General features: G+C 52.3%; 1 protein-coding gene and 1 long non-coding RNA gene across 3 annotated transcripts; one reads left to right on the plus strand and one right to left on the minus strand.

The window, feature by feature from the left end:
• Positions 1-1923: 1923 nt before the first annotated feature.
• Positions 1924-8607, minus strand: Krt83 (keratin 83). The gene is given in 9 exon segments (NM_001389278.1): positions 1924-2316; positions 2768-2799; positions 3746-3966; positions 4242-4367; positions 4602-4766; positions 5284-5379; positions 5507-5567; positions 6717-6925; positions 8175-8607. Coding segments are annotated over 9 exon segments (1440 nt in total). The 5' UTR covers positions 8538-8607; the 3' UTR covers positions 1924-2149.
• A 2902-nt stretch (positions 8608-11509) lies between these two features.
• LOC148004992 (uncharacterized) lies at positions 11510-20261 on the plus strand. Of its 2 annotated transcripts, none has more exons than XR_015624993.1 (5): positions 11510-12645; positions 12942-13205; positions 14051-14181; positions 14603-14662; positions 19946-20261. It is a non-coding gene; the product is annotated as an uncharacterized LOC148004992 (long non-coding RNA). The 2 variants fall into 2 exon arrangements; XR_015624994.1 differs by lacking the exon at positions 19946-20261 and adding an exon at positions 18511-18750 and having other exon boundaries at positions 12080-12645; positions 14051-14144.
• The last annotated feature ends 3470 nt before the right edge of the window (positions 20262-23731 follow it).

Below are 23731 nucleotides of genomic sequence, written 5' to 3' on the forward strand. Positions count from 1 at the left end.
CTTTGGCTACATAGTGAGTTGGAGACAGATCTGGAGGACATGAGACCCTGTCTCAAAAAACCAGCCAACTCACCAACCGATTGTGATTGCCAGTGGTCACACTGTTTAGGGAAATCAGAATTACTGGGTAAATTGCAGTCAAGGACACTGAAATAGTTAATTTATTATTAGTCGCTAGATCCTGAACTTGTCGAAAGACACAAACGTTTGTTCTATGGTTTTGTGGCAGGAGGGAGAGAAGGAAATACCTTAGAAAGCTGTTTGGAAGGAAGGCATGCAAGTCTGGTGTCAGAGGTCATCCTGGGCAGGAGGGATGCTGGCTTCTGCCCTGGCTGGGCAGGACTCAGGCCTCGAAGGGTGCTGCTTTTGGAAAAGAAGAGAGGAGGAAGATTGGAAGAGGGGCAGGAAGAATCCAGGAGAGGCAAGGTTCAAGGGCCACGGCTGTGGGAGAGGGATTAGCATGGGACTTGCTGCTGAGGTCCAGGGAGGCCCTGCTACTAAGGCCAGTGAGGCCCTGTTGCTAAGACCAGTGAGCCTTGTCTCAGGCTTAACCAGGCAGAACCTCGAGTGGAAGCTAAGGTGGAGACTGGTGTGGTGTCTAGGCTCAGAGTGCAAAGGTAGAGGAATCCTGAGTGCGTGAGGTGAGGCTTCAGGGTGAGGGCTATGAGCCAATGATCAATGCCTGCAGGAGGAATGAGCCTATCGGACAGGAAGGAAGGGCAGGAGATGGGAAACTTAAGAGAGTTTAGTCTGGATCCCAGAGGACCGAAGACCTAAAGAGTGAGGGGGTGGGGAATTTTTAAGGGTGTGTGAGTAGGTAGGGAAGACGCCATGGGCTAAGAGAGGGGAGGAGGAGGGAGGGAGGAGGGAGAGCACCGGTTGTTGATGCTTGGGGATGGAGGACATTGAAGGTCTGGCTCAGAGCTTTTCTGGGTCTTCTATTCTGGAACATCCTGGGACCAGTGAGGGCAATCCAAGAGGAACAGAGTGACCATCTTAGTGTGGGGGATGGGTGCTGGGAACAAGGTGATGAGGTGGCAATGGTGATGAGGAATGGGGTCCAGAGCAACACAAAGTGGCTCTGGTGACACTTCCGAGGATTGCTGCTGTAAAGTATGAGTGTGTGGGGTTAGGGTGCAAGGAGTAAATATGTGGGAGAAGCAAGTAGGATGTGGGTGGACAGGCAGGCAGCAGGCAGAGACAAATAGGCAGTCAGAAAGACAGACAGACAGTCAGGGAGGCAGACAGACACACACAGAGACAGATAAGCAGGCAGGTAGGCAGGCAGGCAGGCAAACAGACATGTACACACAAAGGCAGGCAGACAGACAGACAGACACACACAAAGGCAGGGAGGCAGACAGACAAGCAGGTCAGCAGGCAGGCAGGCAGGCAGGCAGACAGACATACACACACAAAGGCAGGCAGGCAGACAGACAAGCAGGTCAGCAAGCAGGCAGACACAGGCAGAAAGACAGACACACACATACATACACATTCCCACACAGAACTTTGCCTTTCAGCAGAGCCTGTGGCCTCTGGTTGGAGGAAGGAAGCCTATCTGTCTTGCTGTATCATAACCACAGGGATTGATTGAGGGAGGAAGGAGTCTACCAGGAGTGAACACAGGATGTGTGTTTGGGGAAAACAGGTATCAGGGGTCAAATCTCTCTTTGGTTGGTGGGCAACACTGGGATACACCCCCAAAGCCACATGGTTTAGTAGGTATGATATGGGGAACCTGTTCGTTGAGCTCTGCCTGGTGGGGATGGGGAGGGAATTCTGTTTGGGAACAGGGCCCATAGAACCCTCCCATAAGCACAGGCCCCAGTGGTTCCAGTCACCAGGCCATATCACCACGCCGGCGCTCCCTAGGTGACATTACAAGCCCACCACAAGAAAGCACAACGTCTTACACAGCTCTGAGAGTCAGCACAGTTTATTGCACAGCAGGGTCTAGAGGCCAGAGGTGCAGGAAGCAGCACTGGGTATTCCCAGGGCTGCAGCTGAGGCAGGAGGCTGATCTATCAGCAGCAAGCCCCTTGCCAGCAGGTAGCTGGAGGGGCAGCTACTGAGGATGGGCAACAGACCTTGAGGCCTCCGAGGTCAGCCTTGTAGGCCAGGCTGCTTCATGGCTCCCTCTTGACTCCTAACACCTCCCCTGGTTACAGGGGCCACTTCCACAGGGTGCACACAGGCCTGTGCTCACTGCCACATTCCCGCTGCATGGGGCACTGCAGACACTGCCTGTCACAGGCCTTGAACCAGACACACAGAGGTCCCCGCACACAACTCCACCACGGGAGCTGCTGACACCTGTGAGAACAAAGGCAGGGTCGGTTCTGAGTCCTGGCCGGCAGCCACCCCAGCCTGTCACCTTCCCTTGGTCCGTTTGTTTACTCCAGCCCTCTGAGGAATGGCACAAAAAGCCTCCGTTTTTAGTTTGTAAGTTGTGTAGAGGAGCCTCCTCTTGGGAGCCAGGAAGCCTGAATTATGGATGTGCGTCTGCGTTTAACCTCTCTGTGACTCCAGCTTCCTCACTTCTACAGGGCAGACATTATATTAAGTGACTCCGAGGTCCCTTGGGGTGACATCTTTCTCCTTTCTGACCCCAGACATTCCGAGCGCTCACCTCAGTCTTTCTGCATGAGCAACCTAGTCCTCTAGACTGGAGTTACTAGTGATGCTTGCCCAGTGTCTGAATAGCACACGGGAAATGTTTGCCGGTGCCCCGATGTGGCTCCCTTTCAGGGTTCATTATACTTACACACATTCACGGCTCCCACGCCTTCACACAGCCTGAGGGGAGGAAAGGCAGAGAAGAGAGAGAAGTCAGAACAGACAGATTATCAGCTTTCCCTCAGGTGCCACATTCCTGCTCATGTTTATCTTCCTGTCACAGAGAAGGAGCTATCTTTGTGGTGGTTGTGGCCATACGGGACACCCTACTGAGCAGACTTCTGACTGGATTCCGGTCTTAATTGCTTCCATCCAGCCGGTTCTGTGGTGTGCAGCCTGAACGAGTTCCTGACAGACTTGGATGGGCTCAGCTTTAGGAGGGAATGGCTCCCACAGGCTGGTGCTTTGAAAGGTCCGTCTGACTGCTGGTGCTGTTTTGGGCAGCTGTGGAACCTCTGAGGTGAAGCTGAGCTGGAGGAAGTGAGGCTTCCTGTGCTATACCCAAACTCTGGCTCCTTCTTGTCTGGTGTGCTGCCATGTGAACAGCCCCTTAACATATTTCCATGCTGTGACCTGAACTGTCTTGCCTCACTCCTCCTGCTACAATGGGCCCAGGCGATCTGAAACTCTGAGCCAAAGAAAAGCCTTCTCTGCTGCGATCTTCCGTCTGGCACTGTGGTCACAGCAATGCAAATAGCAATGGCTGTATCCTCTAGATACAGCACAAAGGCCAGGGCAGATGTTGGCCAGCAGCTCTAACTCATGAACCTAGGCAACATGCCCACCATCACAAGAGACAAGCATAAGGACCCAAGGGAATGCTGAGCTAGAGGTAGGACACTGGTTCTAATCCTCACAGGCTCCTTTGAGGCGGGAGCTCTGGTCCTGTGGCGACAATGGCTTGTGTGATTAGGATACCTAAGGCCAGTTCGAGAGCACCAGGCTCCAGTCAGAAATGTCCCTAGCTTCTGTTGGTTCATGGTGCTGAAACTGACACACAAAGACTAGGAGCAGGGAGGCTAAGCAGGAAAGGCTCTAGAGATAGTGGAGTGGGGAAGGAACCCACCTCTGTTCCTCGCCCTCCAGCAGGCGCCTGTAGGTGGCGATCTCGATGTCCAGACCCAGCTTGGAGTTCATCACCTCCTGGTACTCCTTGAGCAGGCAGGCCATGTCCTGCTTGGCCTTCTGCAGGGCAGCCTCCAGCTCAGCCAGCTTGCAGCGGGCATCGGTGAGGGCAGCCTCTCCCTGCTGCTCAGACTGGGTCACAGCAGCCTCCAGCTTGGTGTTCTGGGGACACAGAAGAGAACGGGATAGCCAAGGGTCTCTGGGTCCCACTGTCCATTATCAGCACATTATCCAGTCTCTCCCACCAGTCGGGAACATTCTAGAAGCAGCCTCTTGCCTTGTTCCCATGGGTCAACCTGAGTGAGTGTGATCAGAAAACCCAGCTGTGCCAATGTTGGAAGACTAAATGGTAAGCTCCAAGCAGGACACAAGCTGACTGTGTGGCACCGAGTAGGTACCCAGCCTCTCTGGTCTCAGAGCAGCTGAACCTTACACACCTGGCACTTGGCATTCTCGATCTCGGCTGTCAGCCTCTGGATGATTCTGTTCAGCTCATTGATCTCCTCTCTGGTGCGACGCAGGGTCTCTCCATGCCGGATCACTGTGGCCTTTATTTCCTCACACTGGAGGTAGGGGGGAAGCAGAGGTGCCCATGAGGCTCAGGTTGTAACATTGACCCAGTGAGCACACTGCCACCGAGTGTGCAAGATGCACAGTGGGCAGGCTGGGCTGCCTCCTCAGCCTAGAGCTGTGTGCCATCCTCTTGTGTTTCCTGGTGTGCAAGAAGAAGCCTTTTCTGATAGATCCTGGAGTCCTTCCCACTGTCTCATCTAAGGACAGATGTCCTGACCTCTCACCTTGGTGCGGTACCAGGACTCGGCCTCTGCGCGGCTGCGGCTGGCAATGTCATCGTACTGAGCCTTGATCTCAGCAATGACGCAGTCCATGTTCAGGTCCCGGCTGTTGTCCATCTTGACGATGACGGAGGTGTCTGAGATGTGGGCGTGGAGGATGCGGGTCTCCTGCAGGAGGAGAAAGAAGGAAGATAGTCAGGTTACCTGGGTTTTTCCTTATCTCCCATGCCTGTAATCACCATGGCTCTCTTGTAGTAGCTACCAGCCATATCTGCTGTTCAACTCCTGGCCCTTAGAGAAGCAACAGCCTTTCGGTTTGTAAGTGTCTTTTGAGGCAACCACAGAGTTGCTTAGATCCAGAGAACCCATGCTGGGTTGTATCTGCATGTCTCCTTAGGAACAGACTGTGCCCTGGGACCTGGTTTTTTTCTTAGATCATTTGCACCTGGGCCAGCAAGACTGGGCTGTACCTGTTGGTTCAGGAAGGACTGGGTTGGTCTCTGGGTAGACAGTTTGTCCCTGGTGTACCTCTTGCTCCTGCTGTGTCAGTCAGTCTGGCTCCTTAGGTCCCCACCCCAACACTCCAGCCTCTGACCTGGCCTCAAGTATCATATTATGTTCCTTATCAGGGGAGCTTGTGTGTTTGGGAACTCCTTCAGAGTCTCATGTGTGTCACTGTCCTCACCTCCTCATACAGTCGCCTCAGGAAGTCGATCTCCTGGGTCAGTGCCTCTGCATTGGCCTCCAGGTCTGACTTGCGCAGGTAGGCACAGTCCACATCCTGTTGGGGTTTGCGGAGAGTCATGAAGCTAGCTTTCTCTTGGGCTAGAGGGATCTGGCTGCCATCTGGCAGGCCAGAGGGGACAGGGCAGGGTGGAACTGGGTGGGGACTAGCTTCAATCACTTACCTTCTTTAGAGCCACAAACTCATTCTCTGCTGTGGCCCGGAGTGCAACTTCTTCTTCATACCTGAAGGGGGAGGGAAAGGAGGCCTTATTCAAACAGCCATGAAGCCAGCCCACAGAGCAGCCTGACCTATAGGCCTCCTTAGAGGATCTGTAAGGGGTCATATGCCTGTGAGCACATCGGGTCTTTGCAGTAGAGATAGGATAGTGATATTTGAAAGCTGTGCATTTGTACATACAAACACACATGTGTTTGTGTGCATGTATGTGAACATGCATGTATGAGTATATATGCACATATGTGAACATATGTGTCTATGCATGCACATATATATGAGTGTGTATGTGAACACACATTTGTGTGTGAACATGCATGTGTCTGCATGTCTGAGTGTGTATGCATGTATGTGCACATATGTCTGTGCATGCACACATATGTGCACATGAAGATCTGAGTGTGTATGTGAACATGCACCTATGTGTGAACATGCATGTGTCTGAATATGCATGTATATGAACATTTGTGATCGTGTGTGCATGTACATGTATGTGAACATAGATGTGTGAGTGGATGTCTAAGGTTAAGGAGATGGAGCTGGCTGTTTTTCCTTATCCTTCACTCTGAGTCCTTGGTCAGCACCTTGTCTATTATCTCTTCTTGGACTGAGCCAAGGGACCACTCTGAGGGAAGGCCAACTCAGGGACAGAGGTAGATGCCAGAGGCTGTAGTAGAGCATGCCACTGAAGAAGGCTGGTCGGTTCCTCTGAGGCCTGTTGTCCACCCTTCATGGCTGTGTCACATGGAGCTGCCTCCATACATGACCATGTCATGCTTGCCTCCCAGAAGACTACACCCCCCAAGGGCAGGGACCATGCACACTGCTGGCTGGATTGGTAGCATTCTGCTGTGTCTACATGATGTGTGGAAGTGTTGGCAGAGAGTAGACCCCTACAAACAACATCCAGGGACTTAAGGGTGAGTTCTGGAGACCAGGAAAGTTAGGTGGAGAAAGGGAGGGAACCTTGGGCAGCTTAAAGGGATGACGGCAACCCTATGAAGGAGAGAGACTCTGCCTGAAGGAAGTCAGGGGGAGAGCTCCTTGATTGACAGGATAGGGGTGGGCTTCCTGACCCAGGCAGGCAGAGACCCCACCTACAGGCCAGCTCTTCTGTACCCAGGGAGCTCCTATCAAGACTCCCCAGTGGCCCTCACCTCTTCTTGTAGCCCTCCATGGCCTCCTGTGCATGGTTGAGCTCAGCAGCCAGCCTCCCGCTGTCGGCCTCCACACACTCAGCCTCCCGCCTCAGAGTCTCGATGTAGCCCTCGAACAGAGGCTCCACATTGCTCTCACAGCACTTGCGGTTCTGGAAGAACTGCCACTTGGTCTCCAGCAGCTTGTTCTGCTGCTCCAGGAAGCGCACCTGCCATCCAGAGTTAAAGTCTGAGAACAGACTCTTGCAGGATCAGAGGGCAGGTGTGTGTGTGTGTGTGTGTGTGTGTGTGTGTGTGTGTGTGTGTGTGTGTGATGTCCTTCTTCTTCGCTGGCATGTGTTTTCCACAGCCACACTGGGGCTGAAGGCAGGTGGTAATCTGGAACTCCCTCCTGAGAGCTAACTTCAGTCAATTCACCTGGTGTCGCTGAACGTGCTTAACCCGGTCCAACTCAGCTGCCTCTTCTTAGACTTTGGATAAAGCCTTCCACAGGGTGGGGTGGCTAAAGCACCTTTTAGAAAGGTGCAGAGAGGCATTCTACCTCAAGAAGATAGCCCAGTAAGGCATCTGTGAGAGCCAGCCTGCAAATGGACGGGTGAGCCTGTTTAGGAAGGCGGACTGTAAACTCTGGAAAGTGAACGAGTGTGTGCAGATTACTGGATCCCTGCAACAACATCGCAATTAGAATAATAAGCACCTGGGACCCAAGTCCAGGAACGCTTGTGTTTCTGAGCTCAAGGGTGGGATTGAAGGACCAGGAACACAGCTGACGGCAGGGAGAGACCGTTGATTGGCAGGGGACGTACCTCAACACTATTATTACAGATTATCGGGCCACTGCCTGCCTGTTGCTCCCATCTCCCCGCTACCAGGTTGGTCCTCTCCCAGATTCAGATGCCTGTGTTTAATGACCTTGCCATGTCCTTAGCAAGTTCTTCCTTGTGCTACCTTTAGTGTCTCATGTGTCCCCAGCACCCCCAGCTGTTCTCTCCTTGGCGCTTGCTGCATGTGGATGCCTGGATTCTGTAAAGACAGCTGCAGACTTGAGTTCTTCGCTCTGCCTAAGGCCCCGAGGACCCGGGGTTGTGGCTATAGCGCTGCCTGCGTGCTGAGCTCGTGTAGTAACTCTAACAAAGCGTGCTGGCCCCGGCGGCTACATGAGATTCAAAAGGCTCTGTAAAATAAGCCTCCAAGCAGTCTTCACAGTTGACCTTGACATGGTTAGGACACCCCACTTCCTACAGAAGCATCTCCATGGTCTCACACACTGGAGAGGCCGGGTTTGGGCCCCGTAAGCCCTGCTCTGCGTTCTAAGGGTGCCTTCAGTTTGTTTCCCCGCACTAGCCTGAAAGGTACTTTGGCGGTTCTATGGGTATGTCTCCACTCTGATTTCCCCTCAGCGCCTAGCGTTGGCTGTGTCCTGCTGTGCTCCAGGAAGGGCTGGTCCAGGACACCCACCTTGTCGATGAAGGCCGCGAACCTGCTGTTCAGGCACTTGATCTGCTCCTTCTCCTCATGCTTCACGCACTGAGCATTGGGGTCGATCTCCAGGTTGAGGGGGGTGAGCAGGCTCTCGTTGACAGAGACGGTGGTGATGCAGGGGGGGCTGGGTCCGCAGACGCCTCCGGATCGGTATCCGAAGCTGCGTCCACAGGAGCCAGAGCGGAAGGCCCCACAGACGCTGCGGCTGCCGAAGCCCCCTGAGAGTCCGCGGTAGCAGGAGATGCCCCTGTAGGGAGCTGCAGTGATGCAGCAGCGGCCGGGACGGGGCCCACAGGCTGAGGCGCAGCCGAAGTTTCCAGTTTGAAAGCCACAGGTCATGGTGGAGGAGAGGACACGTGCGAGGAGAGAAGTTGACAGTGCTTGGAGCTGAGGCCTTATGTCCCCTGGGTCATCGAAGGCCCTTTTATATAGTCCAGGCACTGTTGGCTTATAAAAGGGGCCAAAAGGAGACAATAGCTGTGTTTTATTGGCTTGGCAGCGCCTGGCCTCTTTAGCTGCAGTTCCTAGTGTGGCTGTGTCAACAATCTTTGGCTACAGGCCTGTTTCATCTTCAAAGCCCTTTACAAGCTTCTCCTGGTTTCTGCCCCTCCCTTGGTCTCTGGTAGAGAAGGGCAAGGGGATTTCTTGGAGCATGCTCTCTGAACCCTTTTCTGTAAAGGGGCCTACCTGGACTATGACCCTGGATTTCTGGCCTGGCTTTGAGCAGGTCTGTCCCTTCTTGTGAGGAATTATGTCCCTAAAACCTTCTCCTTGTCTCTCACTATCTAAAAGGCAGGTAGATGAGGGACCATCTTCATTGTTAAGGCCAACCTTTCCCAGGCCCTTCTTTTACAGAGCCTGTCCAGGTTAGGGTGAGAGTGAGCAGTGGTTGGAGGGTACAGAATCTGGAGTGGAAGCAGAGCTTGGCCTCTGCTTTCTGAGTATTCCCAGTGCAGGGACAAAGGCTGGCGTATGGGAGAAGGCAAGTTGGAATACTCAGCATAGATGCTAGATCAGTCGTTCTCAACCTTCCTAATGATGCAACCTTTTAATACAGCTCCTGGTGTTGTGGTGACCCCCCAACCATAGAATTGTCTCATTGCTACTTCACAACTGTAATTTTGCTATGGTTATGAACTGATATGCATGATATCTGATATGAGAGCCTAAAGGGGTCGTGGCCCACAGGTTAAAAACTGCTGCCCTAGAGGCAGGTTTGCTCTGGGTTTTGAAGAGCATTGCTGATAGGGTCTGAGGAGGGCTGAGAGCAAGCCTCTCTGGACTCCAGGAGAGATGGTGAAGGTAGGTTTGAGAAGGGCTGGGAGGGGCAGAATTAGAAGAGCCCAGACACTGTAGTTTATCTTGGTCCCGACAGTGCTCATTCCTTCATCATCCAGGAAATGCACACTGGGGGTCGCCTTGGCTGTAGCCACAACGCTCCTCCCTGGGGATTCAGCCAAGACCTGGGGTTTGCAAGAGGGTGGTGTGGAAAGAGCTTGGGGGAAACAGGTTTTGACCAGTGGATGATGGAGAAGTTGCAGTTGTGGGGAATCTTCTTCAATGACCAGGCTCTGAGACTAGGGTTCTGACAAGGTACTAGAGGGTAGTAAGCTCAGTGACTGACTTGGTGTGCTGGACCTACTGGGAAACTGGAAAAATATGGTGTGGGGGGTCACAGGTCCTGAATGGGGCCTATTCCTTCCCTAGAAGGACTTGCTGAAGGGGATAAGGCTGGGATGCAGGGGATTGTCCTTAAAGCCATACTTTCTAAATTCAGCCTTATCCTTAAGTTTAGGTCACGTGATGGCTCATCTGGGAGGATTTCCCAACCTGGGTGTCTGAACTCATAAACCTTCCCAGGCACACGTCTCTGTCTCTGGATGGCCTTTGAGGATGACAGCTTTAATGGAACCATTTCCTGAGTAAGCTTTAGCATGAGCTAAAAATAGCCCTTTGCTTGTCCCACCAGCACCTCACCTCTTGCCCTCCCCTTGTTGGGGTGTGTGGAGTGTGGGCTAGGCACATCCCACAGGGAGCTTTGGAATGAAGACCAATTGCTCTGCTGTGGAGACTTGTCAGGAAGCCGGACCACACCTGATGAAGGGGGTGGGGCAGAGAAAGGGTCTGTTCTGGGCCCCACCATCAGGTCTCCACAGTTTTGGGCCAAGGCATGGATGGTGGGATAGGGGCTTCTGGTGTGAGAGACCCACCATGGGGTTGACCCTGAGGCTTGGGGCTGGTGGAATTTTTGTAGTTGCTGGAGGGAGGGAGAGGTTGGACTGCTTCTTCATGCTAAGCCTTTACAGATTCACAGCTGCCAGACACCCAAGAAAGACCCAGCTCTTTGTCCCCCTGCTCAGGAGAGGAGCCTCGGGTTTGGTGGTCACACAGGACCAGGTGCTTGAAGTGCTGAGGGCTGTAAGGTCCCCAAGCTCTTCCTCAATGCCACGTTCTTAGGCTAGCTCATCTGTCTCAGACCTGGGGTTAGAGTCAGGTGGGTTCTTTCTCTGAGGGACTCTCTAGACACATACACCTCCTCAGCTTGAGGAGCCATGGGGATGGTCATTCCTGTCTGGCTTTGTGGCATAGACTCAATATTCAAGGGGCCATTGTCAACCGAGGGCCTCTCACCAGCTCTATATGGGGCCCAGGCTGCTCTGGTCCTTTATATGTAAAGCTGGGGTGACAGCCAGCACATACCTTGCTGTCACAAGAGCAAATGGACCCAGCCTAATCCATGGGAAGGGCCACCCCATCCCAACTCCATGCCTACAGCGTGACTGGGTCTGGGTTGCAGGTGGCCAACAAGGCCATGTAAATGGAAGGTGTCATGGGCCAGTAAGATGCCAAATACCACACCTTGGGTCAGCAGAAACAGCCATGGCTTTATGAGGCGACCATCGCTACCTCAAAAATCCCAAATTAGAGTTCACATGTGTGAGTGCCAAAGAACAAAGACACTGGGACTAGGGAGCCCTAGAAACAGACACAGACAGGAAACTAACAAGGGCTGTAGATTGCTCTCCCTCACCAAAGCTGGCTCTGCCCTTCTGGTTCCAGCTGTGATTGGTTCTAGCCCTGACCAAGGCCTTATAAAGGTTCTGACTGAGACTACCCTTCAGTCACAAGACCTGAGCTCTGTGCCTGCCCTGGGCTGCTGGATGCCTGGGTCACCCAGGGACTAACCTGTCCCAGCAGCCTGGGCCACCTGCTGGCCCTGTTCAAGGCCTCTTAGTACTGCCTGTTTTTCTGGGCCCATGGCTCCTACCTGTCTATCTTCCTGTGCTTTTCTAGCTGCAATCTGCCTGAACGCCTGGCTTCTTACTCAGTGTGCTCTGGGTTTGCCATTTCTTCTTATCTTCGTGTCTCAATATCCATGAGCCTTTGCTTTTGTTTTCTGTCTTTGCTTGTAGGGTTGTTGGTCCTGCATCGGCTCCACCACAGGGATCAGCCACTTGGGGAGACAGGATGCAGGAAGTTGACCACACTTACCCCACACTGTTGCTGGGCAGGTGTAGGGAAGCCCCAGGACAGTGCTCTGGGAGTGGGGAAGTGCAGTCTGAGGCTCGGACAGCCAGAGCTGGTTCAGGGGTCCCTGGGCCTGTGACGAGGCTGGACCTAGGGGTAAGAGGGGGAAGGGGACTGGTCTCGCCGGAAGAGTCCTTGGCTTCACTTGTCAGCAGACTTGGCTCGAGCTTGGTGGTGGTTGTGGCTGGGAGCACAGAGAGGCCTTCTACAGGAGATTAGACAGTGGCTCTGTAGGCCAAGACCATCTCCGTGGCTCCCCACGGTTGATCCCTAACGAAAAGAGGCAGTTCATGGTTTTAAGGCATTTATTGTCATGGTGGAAGGTAGATGTGTGAAACCACAACCCCCTTTTCAGGGTGGGCCTGACATTAAATAAACTTCAGGAAGGAGTGTCTGGAAAGGAAAGGTTATTGGCTGAGCCTCTGGGCCTTTAGATACCTCATAAAATGGAGATCTGTCTTGAGTCTATGTGACCTGTGGTCATGTCCTTTCCTACCTGTGGGGGGCTTGGGGCATTACCCTTATGTGACTGATGGGCACAAATCTATAGGGGGCCATGGCTAGTGACAGGGGCCTGGTACCCCAGAATAGGCAAAGCGCCTACCGTCCCTACAGGTTCCCTGGGGCTTCTAGCCTTAGCTCAACCAGGAACCAGGCTACCTCTCACGGTCCCACACTTGCTTAATTGAACTGTGAGTAATGCACTCATGGTAAACATTAGTAGGTAGGTCTCCATACACATCCTTCAGATTCCTTAACACAAATTGTTCAATGTGGGCCTGTGGGACCCGGGGCTTGCCTGGGCCAGGGACTACCTGTGTGATGCCTGACTAGTTGCAGAAGTGATATTTCTTTGTGGGAGCCTGGAAGTCAGGAAACAAACGCAGATACAAGTTCTGAGTTGGACATGGTGTGAAAGGTGAGTCAATCTCTGTAAGGCTTCTTTCTTTAGCCGTAAAACGGTGTGGTGGCTGGGCTCTATGATGGACTAGCCTGCCAGTATATGTGAAGTACGGAGATCCCCCCCCCCCAAGGCTGGTTCAGGCCTTTATGATCCCTCTTCTTTCAACCTTGGTCTCTCCGGTTTTGTTTTCTGTGAACCCATAGTGCAGAAAGGTCAGTGGGCGCCACCACACATCTGACACCTGCATATTGCAAAAAGTACTATGCTGCTTACAGGTCAAAGAAATTTACTGCAAGCCATTTGTCTTCCAGGAGCCAGCTGGTCAGCGGGGTCAATATGCAGATATGCCCCAGTTAAATGGTTACTGACAAAGCAGACCCTCCAGGCCCACCGGTGTGGTAGGTGCACCTGTCTCAGCAGCTCAGAGAAGGCGCAGCAGCCTGAGGCTTGGAAAGATGAAGAGCGTTTCAGAAAAGCACAAGAATGCTGTAGGTGTGCGGCTATGTGGGCGGAGCTCAGATGACATCACATCAAGAGGATGAACTGGGGTCCATGCCTATGAAGAACGCTCATGGGTAAGCCGATCCTTTTCTTGTCAGTGCGATAATACATCACAGAAAAAGCCCAGCGGGGAGAGGTCTGTTTTGGTCACTGTCCAGAGGACTTGGTCCACCATGGGGGAAGGTGTGGTACTGGAGCTGCTCGTATCCATGGCAACGAGCTCGGGGCTCTGCTTGCTCCATCTCAGCAGTCCAGGTAGAACAGAGATCAGGATGGAAACAGACCAGGTTATATCAGTAAGCTCCGCCCCTATGATCCTACACTGGCCAGCTAGATCTCATGCTCGCAGTGGTGTCAGCAGCTAGGGGCTGAACCTTCTAAATACCAGCCTGTGGGGGTAATTTCACACCAAACCACAGCACCCATTTTCAAGGTTGTGCTGGAACCTACTGGAATCTGTAGTCAGGAAAAGAAATCAGGGCCTGGGGCGATAGCTCAGTGGGTTAAGACTGTTAGCAAACTTGAGGACTTGAGTTTGGAATTCCCAGATCCGTATAAAAGGGTGAGCATTGGGAAGCGATAGCCACTCTGGGAGTTCACTGGCCAGCCAACCTGGATGAATCAGTGACTTCCATTGCAAGTTCCTCCCGTGATGCTACACCACCACAGTGAGGCAACCTTAGGGGCCCAGTGGGAGTTTACCATGCTGTTTGGATTTTCTGTCTCCAAAATAGTGAGAGCTGAAGACCTTGTTTTCTTTTATCCCTAACTAGCCTCAGATACTTTGTTGCAGTAACATAGTAATGTAACTGTGGATGGACACATCCACGAATCCCACTCTTGAGAAGCCCTCAACCTCAGGTCTGAGAGTAGCAGGCTTACAAGGGGAATGTCATTCACCGTAGCATTATTTTTAAAGAAGGAAGTTGGAAGTGGCTCAGCTACCATGGATTGGCCGGAGATGAGTACATGGTGATACATTCATGACATGGCAGAAGCTGTGAAGGTAGAAGGTGACCAGAACGTAATGTGACATGTGACGAAGTTGATGTAGGTGTGAAAGGCAGGGTGTAAGCTGGGGTCCAGGGTGTGAGATGGGGGCCAGGGCAGAGCTGGGGGTCATGGCGGGAGCTGGAGACGAAGGCATGAGTTGGGGACCACAACACGAGTTGGGGACCACAACATGAGCTGGGGACCAGATGGGAGCTGGGGACCAGGGCTCTAGGTGGGAACCAAGGCACGAGCTGGAAGTCAGGGCAGGAGCTGGAGACCAGAGCAGGAACTAGGGACCAGGGCGGGATCTGAGAACCAGGGTGGGACTTTGGGACCAGGGAGGGAGCTGGGAGCCAAGGTGGAATCTGGGGATCAGGACAGGGAGCTGGGAGCCAGACCATTTCCACGGATGCCATAAACATAGTGCAGAGCCACCACCACTTAAGTCACAGTGGTGAGGGAATCCTATGTGTTGCAGAGGGTTCCTTGGAGCTGAGGAGACAGAGGAAGGAAGATGGAAGGCAGAGCTTCTTTGGAGGTCAGTATATGCAGTGATGCCACTGTGGGAGAGATATGACATAGGAAATTGTTGGGAGAAGCCACTTCCCATGTTCCTCAACCTGGGAGGGCTTCTTGTAGGAAAGGGCTTTCCCTGATGTGTCCTTGGGAACTGGCTCAGGGGATCTGGCTCTGGGCGAGGGAGCCCTCTAGTGGGAACATTGAGGGAATTCTGTTCAGCCTTTTCAAAGGTCATTGGTGACTCAGAGAGCTTCCCTGCCCTCCCCTGTCCAAGGATACAAGCATGAGGTGTGGATGAGGGTGGTTAAGGAAGGGGTTGCAGTGTGGGCGTAAGTGTGGGTGTGGGGGTGTGTTGTGTCTGTTGAGTGGAAGGACCGTGTAGCTCCTATGGGATCTGAGACAGGAAGGTTCTGGTCTTGGGGGCAGCCTGGAAGCAGGCCTCAGGAAGTGCCCAAAACTCAACCCCTATTTCCACTCCACCGGTTGTTTTCCACATCTTGGGGACACACCTTGGCCTTCTCCCTGACCCTTAAGGGCCTCCACTCAGCACCTCCTATGACCCCCCCATCCTTTAGCCTGCTTTCCTCCTCTGACCTTCTCATGGTGGGTCTTAGGATCTCAGGTGTACCTGAAACCCCTGTGGGTGCTGTCGGAGCAGACAGTGTTTTCAGAGAGCTGTGGGCAATGGAGATTGTTCACACTTCCTCTCCTGAAGTCTGAGCAGGGGAGGTCTAGTTGGTTACTGCTCTGGACACGGCCTCTGTGAATGCCTCTAGGCTGAAGGTGAAATGTCCCCTACTACTGGCTTATGTTTTTGAATACTTGGTTCAAAGCTAGTGGTACTGGGACCTTTGGGAGGTGGAAATAGCTGAGATAAAACAGGGGAGGGCCTTGATGGTTACAGCCCCACCCTGGATCCAGTCCATTCCTTCCACTTCCCATCACCTATGACCTACTGCTGGCTTCATCAGACACAGGCTAAATCACTCAGCAACCAAGCCTTTCCCCACCATGATGCATGGTACTGAGCCTGAGTGAAACCTTTCTTCCCTTAATTCTATGAGGTGTTCTGTTCAAGCCAACAGGAGGTTGGCTAACACCAGGCCTAAGAGTTCAGAAGTTAGTTCAGAATCACAAACTGACTTTGGGCTCACCACAGAATCATCTGGAAGACCGACCCTGGGTGTTAAATTTGCTTTGTGGCATTTGTACTCTCGTAGCTGCTCTTACTTAGAAGCATAACCCTATTCTGGAAATCAGAGGCAACATTTCAGCTGGAAGTGTCACTCCAACCCCTTCCTTCTCCCCACACTAGCTACTTACATGCTGCCATCCTGCCTGCTCATAGCTTCCAGGGCTTTGTGGGGTGGGGCCCTGAAGTGGAACCTTCTGGTTTCCTTGGAAAGTCAGTTACATCAAATGATGTCTTGCTGGGGCACACAGGTAAGAAGAGGTTTTGCTAAGGCAGACATGTGAAAGAATGTTTCACTGAAGCAGACACAGGTGAAAGAATGTTTCACTGAAGCAGACACAGGTGAAAGAATGTTTCACTGAAGCAGACACAGGTGAAAGAATGTTTCACTGAAGCAGACACAGGTGAAAGAATGTTTCACTGAAGCAGACACAGATGAAAGAATGTTTCACTGAAGCAGACACAGGTGAAAGAATGTTTCACTGAAGCAGACACAGGTGAAAGAATGTTTCACTGAAGCAGACACAGATGAAAGAATGTTTCACTGAAGCAGACACAGGTGGAAGAATGTTTCACTGAAGCAGACACAGGTGAAAGAATGTTTCACTGAAGCAGACACAGGTGGAAGAATGTTTCACTGAAGCAGACACAGGTGAAAGGATGTTTTGCTATAGCAGATACAGGTGAAAGAATGTTTTGCTGTAGCAGACACATGAAAGGACCCATGATGTTTAGAAGGAACATAAATATGACCCTGTAGACAGTGGGGTCTTGAACGTTGGTTTGTCTTGCTCCACCTCACTATTCTTCACCACAGCACACAGGTATTGGTTCACCTTAAATTGCATTGCTGAGCTTGGCTTGCGGTGAGGAAGAGGAGGAGGAGGAGGAGGAGGAGGTGGAGGAGGTGGAGGAGAGGCTGGCCATGAGCACTTGGAGAGAGAGGGGAGAGCAGCAACAAGAAGACAGAGCAGAAGCAAGAAAGCAAGAGAGAGGACGGGGAGGGGACGGGGTGTGTGTGTGGAGCAGCCCCTTTTATAGTGAGTCAGGCACACCTGGCTGTAGTCAGGCGACTGTGGGGCGGAGCCTAGACTAAATGCCAACACCTGTCAATCATGACCACTGATGCCTAAATCGTCCTTTGAAGGTGGAGGAAATAGGGCTAAAGAGACGACTGAGAACCTGAGAGCATCGCCCTTTAGAGACTGAGGAAGTAGGACTGGAGGGACGGCTCAGAGGTTAAGAGTACAAGCCCTTAAAAGACAGAGGAAGTAGACTGGAGAGATAGTCCTGAGTTTAAGATCACTTGCCAGGGCTGGAGACATGGCTCACAGGTTAAGAACACCAGCCCTTTAAAGACTGATGAAGTGGGGCTGGTGATAAGTGGCTCAGAGCTCAACAGCACTTGCCCTTCAAAATGGAGGAAACAGGGCTGCCTGCAGAGATAGCGCAGGTTAAGGGCACTTGTCCTTTACAGTGTAAGAAACAGGGTTGCACACATGGATGGCTCAGCGGTTAGGAACACTTGCTGTTCTTCCAGAGGCCCTGGATTTGGCTGAGAATTGCTGTGACTATCCCCAGTGTATCTGATGCCCTGTTTTGGCCTCAACAGGTACCTGCACACATGTAAGACACACACACACACACACACACACACACACACGTGGGAAAAAGAGGGAGAGATTTAAAAAAATATCTTTTTTTTAAAGTGAGAAAATATAAAGACTCTCAGACAATAGCTTAGGGAACCTGTCGCCACCATCTGCCTTCCAAGAAATACTAGCCAGTTACAGCAGTGCATACCTGCAGTCCTAGCGCTGGGGCTGCAACCTGTGGTTGGTTGGCTCCGACGCATTTAGTTCTGTGGCAGAGCAGAAACAGCATGTGGAAGGGCTGGACAGAGGAAGGCCACTGGCCTCATGGCATCAGGAAGCAGAGAGGAAGGTCCAAGAACAAGGTTGGTTCCCCAAACACCGCAGCCTGGAGATTTGTTTCCATTCCTGTGCTTCAGAGCGGCTCACTCAGGCACCCATGCTCCAGCCAGCTGGCACTGCACTCTGGAAGAAGACAGGCACTTTCCTTTATCCATACCCCTCCATGCTTCTTTCAGTCCCACATAGGGGATGATCTTTAAGGTTGAGTGTGAGTAAATGTGGAGGGAGCACGCCCTGTGGAGGGAGCACCCCATGTGGAGGGAGCACGCCCTGTGGAGGGAGTACGCCCTGTGGAGGGAGCATGCCCTCTGGAGGGAGCACGCCCTGTGGAGGGAGCACCCCCTCTGGAGGGAGCACCCCCTCTGGAGGGAGCACACCCTCTGGAGGGAGCACCCCCTGTGGAGGGAGCACGCCCTGTGGAGGGAGCACCCCATGTGGAGGGAGCACGCCCTGTGGAGGGAGCACACCCTCTGGAGGGAGCACCCCCTCTGGAGGGAGCACCCCCTCTGGAGGGAGCACCCCCTCTGGAGGGAGCACACTCTGTGGAGGGAGCACGCCCTGTGGAGGGAGAACCCCCTCTGGAGGGAGCACGCCCTGTGGAGGGAGCACACCCTGTGGAGGGAGCACGCCCTGTGGAGGGAGCATGCCCTCTGGAGGGAGCACCCCCTCTGGAGGGAGGACCCCCTGGCTAAGGTTCCTGTCCTTCTGATGCATCTCACACTCTGGAATAACCTTCTCCAGGAACCTCCGCCTGGTGCAATAGAACCCCTGCCAAAGTTGACCATGTACTGAGATTCAGCTGGCCTTGCCCCATTTGTGACCAGAGCCAGCTACAAGGGATCTTCTGAAGGGAGCTAAGATGCAGCGTTGTGCCCTTACTGGGTTTATTATCCCCTCATCTGCCTCCTGTTCCCACGGGAGCTGGGTTGTTCAGAGGCAGCACGTCCATCTTATTAAACTTCCTTGCGCTTGTTCCTCCTGAGGCACCTGTAAGTTTAGCACATTGTGGGTCCAGACTGTCCAGTCGTTCAATACAGCAAGGGCCTCCTGAGGACATGGTCTAAGCTAGTAGGCAAGGGACAAGATGGTGGACAAACATACTTCAAGAACAACCCACATTGTAATGGTCACACTCCAGGGTTGGGTGTGAAGTATGGTGGTTGTCTTGGTCAGGGCTTCTCTTCCTGCACAAACATCAGGACCAAGAAGCATGCTGGGGAGGAAAGGGTTTATTCAGCTCACACTTCCACATGGCTGTTCATCACCAAAGGAAGTCAGGACTGGAACTCAAGCAGGTCAGGAAGCAGGAGCTGATGCAGAGGCCATGGAGGGATGGTACTTACTGACTTGCTTCCTCTGGCTTGCTCAGCTTGCTCTCTAATAGAACCCAAGACCACAAGGGGCTGGGTCCTCCCCCCTTGATCACTAATTGAGAAAATGCCTTACAGCTGGGTCTCATGGAGGCATTTCCTCAAGGGAGGCTCCTTTCTCCGTGATAACTACAGCTTGTGTCAAGTTGGCACACAAAACCAGCCAGTACAGTGGTCATAGGGAAAGATTCCAAGGGTTCTCCCTTGTATGTTTGCCCCGAATGGTGCCTGTGTAGAGCCATAGGGAGACATAGGAAATGTCAGTTTCAGGAATATTGCAGTCAAGCCTGGGCATGCCCACGAGGACTAATGATCACCAATAGAAGGGAAACCGGAGGCTTGCTAGAGTCTTGGCCTGAGAGGTGGGAATGTCAGGGTTGGGTGTGCTACAGGGTCTCCCTGCTTGCCTCAGAAGAGGTGAGTTTCAGCTCCAACCACTGCTTCAGACTGCCTAGGGGCATTTTCATACTCGTAAATGTCACTAGGGACTTCCTCCTGTCTTTTATGTGGTCAGAAGGTCCCTCCACAGCCTGATAAAAGAAAGGCAAGGAGATCAGGTCTCAGTGTGAGATCTTGTGTCCTCAAGTCCTTTGTCCCCAGGACAGTCAGACACAGAATAGAGACATGGCGGTCCATTCTTATCTCCTCAGTTCTGGCTGTGCAGCCAGGAACATCAGCTCCTGCTCTGATTTGGTGTCCAAAATGGGAGCCCACAGCAGAGGCAGTGCAGATTTTCTTTTTTTATCTTTAATTGTTTTTTTTTTATAGCCCAGTCATTATCTCTCTCCTGTTCTGCCCACTGACAGTTCCTCATCTCATTCCTCCTCCACCCCCATCTCCACAAAGATGTGCCCCCCACCACCACCACAAGGGCCCAACAAACAGCTGACTGAGACAGACGGAGAGACTTACACCCGACCAATGGGCTGAAGTCTCAGACTCCTGTGGTTGAATTGGGGAAAGGCTGGAAGAAGTTGAGGAGGGCGGCCCCATAGGAAGACCAGACCAGCAATCTCAACAAATCTGGACACCCCCGCCCCCAACCTCCAGATCTCTCAGACACTGAGCTGCCAATAAAAGAGGCAGCATACACTAGCTGGTACAAGCCCTCCAACCCCCGACACATACACAGTGCAGTTTATTATTATTATTATATTTATTATTATTATTATTATTATTATTATTAGTAGTAGTAGTAGTAGTAGTAGTAGTAGTAGTATTAGTAGTATTAGTATTATTGGTAAAGTTCTGGGAGCCCAGGCTGCAGGCACTGTTGTGTTTTGTAAAAAAAAGAAAAGAAAACCAAGGATATGTTTAGTGGAGGTGCGGGGAAGAGGGTGTCTCTGCCGGCCCGTGCCGAGGCATCCCTTCCCCCTGAGGTACGGGCCACACACAAGTATAATATGAATAGAGCACGGGGAAGCGAGTAGAGACTGAGAAAGGCAGGGGTGGGGGGAGGCCGGCCAAATGAGCACAGGGAAGGGGGTGTGTGAGGGAATGGGGAGAGAGGGGGAGCAGGAGCAAGAAAGCAAGAGAGAGGAGGGAGGTGAGCAGCCCTTTTTTACAGTGAGTCAGGCACGCCTGGCTGTTGCCAGGTAACCGTGGGGCGGAGCCTAGAGGAAATGCTAACCCGCACTGAAGGGGCTTCTGCAGCAGGAGCCAGTGTACTGTAGAGTCCCCTAGGATGCAGGAAGTTACAGGTGGCTTTTGCACAGTGGGAAAAACTTTGGTTACTAAGTAGGGACATTTGCGGGCCCAGCCCCCTGCATCAATGAGAGCCTGCTCACGCCCCTCAACCCTCAATGCGTGAAGCGTGAAGCATGAGAAGAAGTACCTGATCAAGTGCCTTAACAGCAGGTTCAAAGCCTTCATCGACTTTGAATGCTGCGTATCCACCCGATGAGTTCATATGTATCTGCGACCCTGACTACCAGATCCCAGCTACCACGCATGGGAGGGATAAGGGCTGCACAGTTGTCACAGAGAATATGCTGTCACCCTGGCATGTTACATGGAGCCAGGACCAAGAGGGGGTGGATACTCCTTCCCTCCTACCCAACCCTGGATCGATGTCCAGGTTGAGGGGCGTGAGCAGGCTCTCATTGATGCAGTTGGGGCTGGGACCCCAAAAGTCCCCACTTGGTAACCAGAGCATCCTAAGAGAGTCAGTGAATCTTCAGGAATTCTTCCCAAGGCATTCTCTGCCCCTACACTTTCTCAGGACCTGAGAGATAGAGTCCCTTAGAATCCTTTCCTTGTCCACAGGCTTAATACTTTTTTTCCCTCCCTCCTCTCTCCCTCTTTCCCTCTCTCTCTCCCTCCCTCCCTTCCTTCCTTAAGACAGGTCTTTGTTGTGTACTCCATGCTGGCTTGGAGCTCATTTGATTATGGAGCCCAGGCTGGCCTCTCAGGTGCTAGGATTATAGGCAAGCACCATCACACCTGGCTGTGTATCTATCACGCCGTGACCATAGATCCCTGCAGGTATCCATTGCATGGAATACGGAGGGAAGGAACTGGAGTCCAGCCTGCAGTTTGTGTGGGGTCTGTGTGCCCTGGTGGGAGGCTTCGCTTGCCTTGCGGTTGCCATCTTTTTCTAATTGGCTTCTAGGGATGCAGACCTAAAGAGCACACGGCTTCTGGGTCTCGCCCATGGGCGTTGAGAATTTTCATTTCTTGTCCTGGGGGAGGCTCCTCCTAGGCTGACAATGACTCGTTCCCTTCTAATGTCCTTCATTAGAAGACCAGAACAAACGTGAGAAGAAGCAGGAGGCACCAGACAGACACCAGGGCTGAAGAGCAGGTAGGGGGCAAATGTCACCAGTGAGAGAAGGCAGGGAAAGGCCCTGGGGCCAAATCTTGAACCCCCGATGCCCTTCAAAGCACCAGAGGAACATGGCTTATTGATAAGTCACTCTGCAATAAACGGTCAAGCTCTGCAGCTTTGTGGTGTGTGTGTGTGTGTGTGTGTGTGTGAGCTCTGGAGCTCAGTGCAAGTGTAAATCCTTTGCTTCAGCCAGACATATTTGCCAAGCAAACTCATGGGATGACTGTGAATTTACCCCTTCCCCTTGAAGATATGGACAAAGTCAAAGATGATTTTACCACCACTACCACCACCACCACCACATGGTTCTAGCAATGAAACCCAAGCCTCCTGTATGCATGGCGAATGCTGTACCACTGACCATTGTTAGCCCTAAGGAGATTTGCCATCAGTTTGCCCTGGTTATTCTAACCTCGACTCTCCTGGAATCAGATCATTTTTATCACCTCAAGACATACAGCAAGGGGCTTTTCCTTCTTCTGGGGTAGAGCAGTCAGTCACACACCTTTCAGTGGGCAGGTGTCCAGGTCTAGCTCCCAGCTGGGCATACGAGGGCTGGTAATTATAGACTGAGAGTTAGTTGCAGCCCAGGATTAGTCTATAATGGACAAGCCGTGCGAACCACACTCTGGAGGCTGAGCTCTCCGGTGTTAGCTGGGGCCATGCTGGTCCAGGAAGGAGGGATCATCATAGCATTTGCTTGATGCAAACCACAGTGCAAAGAGAGGAGGTCCCAGTGACCCAGCGAAGGTCACTGTGACCCAGCAAGGTCCTCACAAAACTCAGTGGGTTGAGTCGAATCTCCAGAGGCTGATCCGTGAGCTAGGGGAGGCCAAGCGGCAAGCAGGTCAGGTGGCTGAGACTGCCTGGGCTCCCTCTGCTTCACATCTGGCATTTGCTTTCTTCCTGTCTTCATGGATGGCTGCCACCTTTGGAATGGGCTTAGGTGGGAACTGTGCTGACACCCCTGTGTTGTTCCAGCATGTTCCGTGGTCACTCTGCAGTTCGTGGGTCTGACGGATGACTGTTGGTGTGATTTTTCCCATTTCTCTGGTTGACTGGCGATGTGTGACTTGTATTTTCACAGGACTCATCTGCATCTCCTCCTCTGGTTTTCTTTAGCGGCCTCGTTTTCCACTGAGATCCCTTTGTTTTTTGCCCCCCCCCCCCACCTTGGGGATCTGCAGCTTTGCTTTGTCCTTCTATTCACCCATAATAATCCTCTGTGGTCTCACTTTGCATGCACTTGTGTCTTCCCCAAGTCTACTTTTGTCCGCTTTCTTTGCTTGATGTCTGTTATCAAACAGAAACTTGGCCAGCATGAATGTGGTCAAGTCTGTTTGTTCTTCCTTTAAGGGCCTTTTTGTAGTAGCTCCACTGTAGTAGAGATGCCCTCTTGTAGGAGCTCCAAGGTATTAGATATGCCCTCTGTGTAGGAACTCCGTGGCATTGGAGATGACCTCTGTGTAGGAGCTCTGCAGTATTGGAGATGTCCTCTGTGTTATAGGAACTCTGTGGCATTGGAAATGACCTCTGTGTAGGAGCTCGAGATGTTCATGATGTTCTCTGCTTTTTCCCATGGCTACATTTACACCTCTTCCTCTCGCACTTGGATCATCAAGGTCACTGGTCAATTTGAACTTTATTTTTGTACACACGGTGAAGACGATTCTAATTTATTCTCCTTGCCCAAACCCCATGACCTAAAAGGAAAAGGCGGTATGGCTCTGGACTTGCAATGCTATGCTACTAGAGCATGCTGGAC

This window comes from Rattus norvegicus, chromosome 7 (assembly GCF_021556685.1).
Source record: "Rattus norvegicus strain SHRSP/BbbUtx chromosome 7, alternate assembly SHRSP_T2T, whole genome shotgun sequence".
NCBI classification, from domain to species: Eukaryota; Metazoa; Chordata; class Mammalia; order Rodentia; family Muridae; genus Rattus; species Rattus norvegicus.